This window comes from Priapulus caudatus, unplaced genomic scaffold (assembly GCF_000485595.1).
Source record: "Priapulus caudatus unplaced genomic scaffold, Priapulus_caudatus-5.0.1 Scaffold923, whole genome shotgun sequence".
Classification (NCBI taxonomy): domain Eukaryota; kingdom Metazoa; phylum Priapulida; class Priapulimorpha; order Priapulimorphida; family Priapulidae; genus Priapulus; species Priapulus caudatus.
Genome location: NW_014577984.1, coordinates 57,052 through 66,751, shown reverse-complemented (window position 1 = coordinate 66,751; position 9,700 = coordinate 57,052). Strand labels below are relative to the sequence as shown.

At 39.1% G+C, this 9,700-nt stretch overlaps 1 protein-coding gene across 2 annotated transcripts; it reads right to left on the bottom strand.

Moving 5' to 3' along the window:
* Positions 1–1,346: 1,346 nt before the first annotated feature.
* LOC106814425 lies at positions 1,347–6,960 on the bottom strand. Of its 2 annotated transcripts, XR_001394605.1 has the most exons (7): positions 6,313–6,960; positions 6,001–6,093; positions 5,239–5,361; positions 4,564–4,719; positions 3,710–3,782; positions 1,865–3,247; positions 1,347–1,757 (listed from the first exon to the last, which is right to left on the bottom strand). XR_001394605.1 is itself a non-coding variant. In XM_014818742.1 (6 exons), the coding sequence occupies exons 1-6, from the start codon at positions 6,388–6,390 to the stop codon at positions 2,172–2,174; spliced, it is 1,599 nt and encodes a 532-aa protein (XP_014674228.1). In that variant the 5' UTR covers positions 6,391–6,960; the 3' UTR covers positions 1,347–2,171. The 2 variants fall into 2 exon arrangements, 1 of the variants encoding a protein (XP_014674228.1); XM_014818742.1 differs by having other exon boundaries at positions 1,347–3,247.
* Between the last annotated feature and the right edge of the window lie 2,740 nt (positions 6,961–9,700).

The following is a 9,700-nucleotide window of genomic DNA, read 5'->3' as shown; positions in this document are numbered from 1 at the left end:
TTTCATTGTCTTTCAATGCCTTTCGGTAGATTTTTTTGCGTTTCTGTGCCTTTTGGTAATTTGCTGTCTAAATACTAAAAGGCGCAAAAGACAGGGTAAAAAATTTCCGAAATTCCCCTTAACACACAAAAAAAACACCGAAAGACACTAAGTAACACCGAAATCCATTCCAAAGGCATCAATAAAGAACACTGAATGCCACAATAAGGCTAAAAAAGCTCACCGAAATGCACGATAATGAGTAGAAAACTATTTACAGCCAATGCTCTCCTGCTCCAAGTTTAATCGCCGCAGTGCAAACGACAGTTAATAAAATAATTCAAGTTATGTGTGTTCCTCTCCCCGCGTGTACTTCACGAAGTCGCCTGCCATCATTATGATGCGGTTCCGGTCGCATCGCGCCTACTCTCTCTAATAATCTGCGAGTAGCGGCAAATATCGGTATGCACGCGCGTGACAGCAGCTATAGCTACTGTTTTGCGCGGTTGAAAATTGTTCGTGTTTTTGGTGGTGTGTTAATGTACTATGTAGACTTTGAAAATGGATCTTTTTATAACTACAATATAATTTCTTATTTTGTAAAAGTTATTACCTGCATATGTAAAACTCAGTAAAAGAAATAAAGCTTATTCCAATAATTATTTATTGCAGTTTTGTCATTCAATTCTGTTCCAGATTGCCTCTCACTCTCTACCGGTCATTCACATCTAAAACATATTACTGACAACTAATACATTCATTTTAAAACATAGCACTCAATCATTCATCTGCACACACACCACTATAGTCATTCACATCTAAACATATTACTGAGAACTAATACATTCATTTGAAAACATAGCACTCAATCATTAATCCGAACTTACACCACTAGTCATCTAAACAGGTAGCACATTCAATTGAAAACAAACCACTCTATCTTTAATCCGCACACCACTAGTCGTTCATATCTAATTGGGGCACTAATGTAATATCAGGTTTGATTTGTTTTACATGGTTCGAGGATGCCTTTAGGATAAATCACACATTTCGTGATTGGTTAGATGAATTTGCAGCATTGTTCCTTCATGCATACTTTATATCCATATGCATTTTGAATTCAGTTACATTTCAAATGAGAAATTGGGATGTTTAAAACTTCAATTTCTGAAACCAAACAAAAACAAGACCCTATAAAGGTATCGGGAAAATCCAGCAATAAATATTTGTAGAATTATTGCATGCCCAATCAGATGCAACCTAAACAAATTTGTCCTTCTAAAACAATTTTAGCCTAGTTAAATGGCAACAAAAAAGTTTATAGGAATTTAAATATTATTTATTTTATTATTATTTAAAAAGGATATCTGCTTTTGTTTGAGAATTACATGTATTTTTTATTAAATCAAGTTGGTCAGCAATCTGTTATCCTGTAGTTTAAAAACTACGACAGTATAAACAAAATCCTTGCCCTATCTCTCTTTGATATGAGACTATTTACAACAATGTGCTTCAAAAATTTGTGGCACGTGTTTTAAATTTAAATTTTATGTATGCACCAATAGATTATTCATGCAGTTACCTTTCCAATAATATATGATGTGTCTACCTTTATTTACACTCACTACATTTGTAAATATAAATAAATGGTTTTGCTTCAAAGAGTAGGACTGATTTATTCCAACATATCCCTAATGCAACATCCTCACCTATATTTACCACAGTCAAGAAACAACAACAAAGCACTATACCCTTCATTTTGAAATTTCAAAAGCAAGCTTCATATTTGGCACATACATGTGGCATATTTGGCACTTACATGTGGCATATTTGGCACTTACATGTGGCATTTTTGGCACTTACATTTGGCATATTTGGCACTTACATGTGGCATATTTGGCACTTACATGTGGCATATTTGGCACATATATTTGAGCAGGTTGTTCCAACAGAACACAACTTTTACTCCAAAAAGTAATTAAATGCAGTCTTTGTGAAGTAAAGAGTAAAGGGGAACTTCCGCAAGCCCTCATTTCAAACAACTTTTATTAAACTTGGGGTTGAAAAACTAGTAGCCCGGTCGGGCAGACGTGACTGCAACTTCAGTTGCCCGACTACATTTATGGTTGTTACGGGATGTCGGGCGAGCCTATTTGCAAGCCCTGATGGTGGTATGCAAGTAGACAACTTGACTAAACACTATCAAAAATGTGTGTCTCGTTTGTGAAGATATAACAATCCATATTATGCTTGAAATCTTGATAAGACACATAAAACCTACTCAACTGAAGGGTCTGAGAACAGGTGTTTGCAATAGGCCGTATTGACGTACCTTGCAGGGAGTTGTAGGCAACGAGCAAGTCTACCTGCAACAGAATGTCTGCGGCAGTCCAAAACTGCAACAGGCGTTCAAGCTTCTCTGCATTCAAGGAGGAGATAAACTGCTCCAGGTAGCCATACACTCTGTACTCAGCAAACTGTAAATCTGTATCATCAGAGTGTGCAGATGAGATGCACTCCAACACTTTGGCTGGAGTAGGTCTCAGTCGGTCAAACATCTGCTCGACTACCTGGCCAGACAAACCCATCCAAAGTGAGGGATAGCACCTCATTCCCGTGTGTAGCTGGAACCACATCCAAAATGGTTTCAAGAGGACTGCGGTTTCAGCTACGGAAGTCAACACACTCTGCAGATTGTTGGGTGACGGTGCTTGAGAGGAGCAATGAGGGCCTAATGCCCTCAATACACTCAAATGTCCAGAAACCGACATCATGTACTCCCTGTCTGCCATGGCTGATTTCAAAATTGCTCTCTCGTCCTCAGACAAAACACGGAGGAAAGAGAGAGTAGTTTCGTCACCAGCCACATTTCCACACAGGAGAAATTTGATGGCAGACTTGCAGATCTGGATAGGGAAAATCCCAGTCAGCACATACGCATGACTTATGATTTTTCCTACCAAGACCATAGTGTCGTTGCTACAGATAGCTGCATCCATCCTAGGGATTTTTTCTAAATCACCGTCAAATAGGTCTGAAAGCAAATTCGAAAAAAAAGCACTAAACATCTCTCGTGTAACACCGCTGAAGTCCTCCGCGACTTCTTCCCGCTCAAACACAACTTTGATGCGATGATGCACCAGATTTGGGTTAGTGCGATATCGATCTAGGACGTTCTCTACAATGTTGTCCCGTCGGACCCTCACAATCTTCTCACTACACAAAAAGTCCCGTGCTCTTTTCACCCTGTCATCAAACTCCTTTATATCTGAAGGGCAAAAAAAGAAAATTACAATCACTATGTCCGTCAACAGCTGCAGATCTGTATTAAAAAAACACAAATGCAATTTGTTTGATGTTCAACCGTAGATTGACTGTACAATAACACTATCACCAAAAGTCAGGCCTTGCAATTAGCATGATTTGACCAGGGCAAAAATATGCCGTCCTTGTTTTTTATATCATATATCGCAGATTGGTTTTACTATGGCATTTGCTGATTGCCGTAGCCAATTTCAAGGTCTAAAAAGTGAATGAAATTGAGCTCAACACTTCCCATCCACATTGTTGACCAATAGGGCCGATGAGCCAGGTCAGGATAAAACTAGAAAAGTTCGGTTGGGGACAATCGCAAATGTATCCCCTGCCAAATTGTCTTGAGAAAATGGTAAGTTACTGTCACATGAAGGGGGATTTTTGATAAAGTAAAAGTTCATATCAATATACACACCATTTACTGTTGTAATCTGTCTTACAGGTACAGATTCTGTGTCATCTGCATCGTCCTCACTCTCAGTTAAGCTCTGTAAAAAGTAAAACATGTGAATTACAGGCGAACTTTGACATTAGAAACCCAGCGAACTTCCAAAATTTGCTACAAACACCCTGGGTCAACAACTGCCTCCAATAACCCTTCAACCTTGAAACAAGACCGCTGACCATTTGGTCCCATTTGGTCCCTTTTGACAACAGTCTCTAAGATAAAATATATAATAAGTTAGCAACTCATAATTTCCAAGTAAATATTCTGACTACTATTTTTTACTTATACCACTTCTAAAGGTCAGTCATTGTTTTTTTTCTGGGGAATTCATGTCCATCGGTTGTGTAGGAACCAATACCGTCGGTGTCGATAACGACACGAAGTTCCGTCCATCCGCACTGCATTCTGGATGCCATGTGCTAGCGTATGCATTGCACTACCCCCTACACCACATGTGCCTAATTAAGCAAGCAACAGAATGTTTTGAAAATGCTGACTGCCACTACTAAACACATGGGAGAAGCACCAAGTGTTCAAGGATTTTCAATTTGGTTGTGGCATTTTCGTCACTATAGCATTTTATAATTTTCACGACAATTGCTTTGCCTGGCCACAACTCTTGCTGTGGTGGGTTCACAATTTTTCGTAGTCCACACACACAAATGTTGCTCTATTTGTGACTACTAAATCTAGACCTAATTGTCTTGTCTACACCCTCTAGTACCCTCCAACAGCGCCACCTGGCAATATTGGTATATGCTATAACATGGCCTTTGGCCAGGTGAGCTGAAAATTGCTCTTGTATTATTTTCACAATTTACCTCCCGATTGTCTTGTAGGTCTTCCACATGGATTCGACAGTTGCTGCCAATCCCACAATCCTTCAGGCATGCAGTGCTGTCCTCTACCACATTCCCTCCAAAAAGAAGTCTGGCCTTGTTTACACAAGTTGACCCTTCAATGAAGTCAAACAGGGACTACAAAAAAACAACAACATCTGAGCAAAAAGAAATAGTTGAATGTATACCACGACATATGTATACCATTGTCTTCTTACAAGACACTTTTCCATCATCGACATATCTCAACATGGTGTCGGGATTATGAAGTGGCGGCCATATTGGATTATGAATTGACCCAAAAGCATATCATGACACACCCTTGGGTCGACACCAACACTTGTACTAATTTATGTTTGATCGGAATCTCTTTATCGGTCTTGAAGTTATGAGCCAGAATCGAATGCGTCTACAGACGGACAGGGTGAAAACAGTATAACCCCCTTAGCTTTGTTACGGGGGGTATAATAAGGGTCAATAACTCTTGTAAACTGGGCAAAATTAAAATTTTAACTGTCAGGTTTTATCCAACTACAAATTCAAATTTCAAATATGTTTTCACACCACACTCGGCCAATAAAATAAAATAAATCTCATATGAAGAGAAGGAAAACATAACTGCATCCCTCATAATGTCACTGTCAGCATAATAATTACCTGCTTCTTATCCTCTGGTCTGAATTTTCTGGACTTTGTGGTGTTGTCCTGGAGGACAAACACCACAGTGAAGCAATTGTCAGTTGGCTCCTCCCCAACTCTTTCCAACTTCTGTTGCCTGACCTACAGAAAAAGCAAGTATATCATTAATCACAAACTGTTTTAAATGAATCAGTAGAACAGCTGTGCTGGGCTTAAAACACACAGGAATAAATACTATAGATTAGGTCACCATGGTGGTCATCTTGAATTTTCGATTGAAACTGAACCCCTCGACCTGCCAAATCTGAAGGTTTCATATTGACTGGCCATGCAGGTTGTTTTACGATCAATACCACAAACTTTCATGACCCCAGACCATGCGGATTCAAAGTATGTAAATCATACATCTTGATCGGTCGAGTAGTTATGGAGAAGACAATTTAATGTTATTCAATATGGCAGACCCGTAGGTCGTTTTGTATTTTTGAGCAACATTTGGCTGAAATGGGCTTTTGTTAATCAGGGATTAAAAATATGTATCACTCATTTGAAATACTTGCATCTCCAGACAATGAGGATCAAAATTATGTATCATACATCTAGATCGGCCGAAATTTCTTGCCCCCTGTGATCTGAATATTTAATTGATTGGTTGAGCAGTTTATGAGAAGTTGAAAAGGGATGTAAATACCGAGAGACAGACCGTAAGGAGCAGCTGATAAATGTTTTTTTTTCAATTGAAAGATCCAAGACACACAACTGCTTCTAGTTGAACACTACCTCTTGCATTTCAATTTGGCGTTGCTCTCTATTGTGTCTCCTTCCTTGCCTTGTCGCTCTTCTCCTTTCTCGGGCTGCCTGTTCCTCATGATCCTGCATATAAAATATGTCAATCACATATGTAGAGAAACATTCCATTCGACATAACAATGAATTGATTATCTACCTCATGCAATATCTGTAGTCTGATCTTGAAAATGTCATGAGGTTTCCGATGTGCTTTGCGCTCGAAAAAACCTTTTGGTTTTGTTCCGTTTATTCTGTGTTTTGCCATCAGCTACATGTAGGTGTTACAATCGTAAAACAGCTTACCCTCTGCTGATCAAGTGCCAGTCCCTCAAAAAACTCTTGATCTTGAAGAGATATTGTTGCTCGCCTGATATGCAGCATGGGATCACTAGGCTGCCAAGGCTCCTATTACACAGAAGGCAGTGATGGCATTCACAAACTGTGAAATTGTTCTTATGCAATGCCTTAGTGTAATGGGCATATTTGAGAAATGGATATCTAAAAAATATACATGTATGCACAATTCTAAAAATATTTACAATGTTGAAAGTCTGTATATATTCTAAAGCTCAAAACCATTTGTATATAATCGAAATTGTGGGAATTGATAACATATACTACTATACTATTATGATAGGTAAATCTAAACATGCAGTATATACTAGTACTGAAAACCAGATGATTCGAACAAAGCTAATATAACCATATTAAAAAAGAATTCAAATGAAATGAAAAATTTGTATCAAAGTATGCACAAATAAAAAAAAATCCATATATTCATGAAAAAGATTAATAATTTTTCTGTCCGAAAAGATAATTAAATCAATGTAACATACCATTTAACCATATTCCAATAAGCATAATTGAAAATTCCTTAAATTAATAATGTTCACAGCTTCATATATTTTGCAGAGAAATGACACATGTAAAATGAGGTATTTGGAGTTTTGAGCACTGAGATGCTTGAACGAACAACCGGGTAGTTCAATTTTTATTTTGTCAATCTATTTTGATTTAGAACTTATACATGCCTAAAAAAATATTGTGTAGATAAACATAATACCTTAGAAAGAGGAGTGGCATGAAAGCATGCACCATTATCCCATGCCCAGCTATCTCCTGACCCTCTGACCATTTAATTTGATGACTACCCCTCCCAAAGGCACATCTAGGCTATGCGAGGATCATGCATATGCAATATAGATACCGTGTCTTCAGCAGAGTCTGGTCCACAGGCGACATCAACTAGCCGAGTCTCTGTTTCTAAATTTGCAGCCTGAAAATAAAACATAAATTATAAAAGCAAGATACATTTTCTGGCACACTGGAGTACCATCATAGCCCCGGAATTGTGATACTGTCACAACAAACTGACAAAATTACAGAAACAAGAAATGCTCGTTACACATTCTACCGTAGTCGTAACGACCACAGAAGCTGCCGTTGTAATTCTAGACCCTGAAACATTACATGATGTATCTCATAATTTTGTTTAGCGGTGTATGTAGCAGGATATCTTGCCCCCTGGATAACTTCCCCACCCTCGATATCTTGCCCATTCGATATTCGCGTCACTACACTACCCTCGCACTTTCAATAGTTGCGAAACATAATCTATGGAGAGCAACGTATCGAAACATACATAAAAATAGATGTATCCTACCGCTGCGGCATTGAAAATTATATGTTACACACACAAAAAAAAAAAACCTTAGGTTAGCAATACTGTTATGCGATGGAAGGGATGGAAGTGATGTAAATGAAAGGGGTTTTTGGGAGGCGAGCCGGGGGGCAAAAAGAACAAAATAAATAAAAAACTGGACGTCCTGTTTTGTTTGTCATCTCGGTATTTTTTTGTTTATTCGTATTCATCATATTTTTTGTTCCTTATTTTTTTTATTTTCTAACGATATTGTTATCCACAACTGTCCATCCGGGATGGATTTTCTCGAACCACTCCAGTTGCTCGTAGTAGTCTTCCCAATCCTCACATAGGGAGTCGTCGTCGGCGATGTTAAAAATGTTTGGGGGTGGCGGAGGTGGAGGGCCGCCCCCAGCGCCATGGCCCATTTCCGGGAGCTCTGGCTCTGGCTCTGGCTCTGGCTCCCGGATGTAAGCCATGAGCGCTTCAAATAAATGGTCGTTGACCTTGCTGAGGTCGGGGAACTTGGGCATGTCATCGTCAGTGGGGGTTGTTGAATCCGCTTCTGCGACGATGGATAGATCGCCACTGGTGATATGCCATGAAAGGGAAAGAAAAGGTGAGTACGGACAGCATATATATATAAAAAAAAACGACGGGACGGGGCATAACAGTACGGCATATTAATAGTGAGTTGCAACGATCACTATAAATTCGCGAACCTGAGAAACCAAAAGTGACATAAATATACGCGTTACATGGGGTAAATAATAGTGTACACACTGTGAACAAGTAGGTATCGCGTTACAAATAGTATCAATCGTAATAAATGTCATAAATCGATACGCGATACATAGTTAGTTATACATATTGAGTAAATAGAATCGCGATTTTAATTCAACGCTATCTAGTAGATTACATAATGCTCCTTATAATGCATCAATACTACTTAGATGACGTATGTCTTGGCAGTGTGTCCATTTCAACTGCGTCATCGTCAAGATCGGTATTATCCCGCTGTAAGGGGTGGATAAGTGGATGTGGGGTTACAGCCGGAGGTACAATGTCGTCACATGCAGGGGGTGTGGACTGAGGAACGGCTGAATACAAGGGTCGAGTAAGAAATGGGGTCGCGGTTGGAGGCATTTGCGGGGTCGGTTCAAAGAATGGATGGATAAATGGGCCTAGCGGTCTGAAAAGTGCTCGCCTATTACAGATGTTAGGAAGGCAATTTGGGGGAGCAAAACAGTAGTACAGAATGGCAAGTATGGCCATGACAACTACTGCATAAATAAGTGCCTGATGCCACTGAATGGGCGAGCCTTTGAATTTCTGCTGCGCAGCTTCGTTGCTATCTCCACAAACTTTCATGACCCCAGACCATGCGGATTCAAAGTATGTAAATCATACATCTTGATCGGTCGAGTAGTTATGGAGAAGACAATTTAATGTTATTCAATATGGCAGACCCGTAGGTCGTTTTGTATTTTTGAGCAACATTTGGCTGAAATGGGCTTTTGTTAATCAGGGATTAAAAATATGTATCACGCATTTGAAATACTTGCATCTCCAGACAATGAAGATTAAAATTATGTATCATACATCTTGATCGGCCGAAAATTCGTGCCCCTGTGATCTGAATATTTAATTGATTGGCTGAGCAGTTTATGAGAAGTTGAAAAGGGATGTAAATACCGAGAGATAGACCGTAAGGAGCAGCTGATAAATGTTTTTTTTTCAATTGAAAGATCCAAGACACATAACTGCTTCTAGTTCAACACTACCTCTTGCATTTCAATTTGTCGTTGCTCTCTATTCCGTCTCCTTCCTTGCCTTGTCGCTCTTCTCCTTTCTCGGGCTGCATGTTCCTCATGATCCTGCATATAAAATATGTCAATCACATATGTAGAGAAACATTCCATTTGGCATAACAATGAATTGATTATCTACCTCATGCAATATCTGTAGTCTGATCTTGAAAATGTCATGAGGTTTCCGATGTGCTTTGCGCTCGAGGAAGCCTTTTGTTTTTGTTCTGTTTATTCTGTG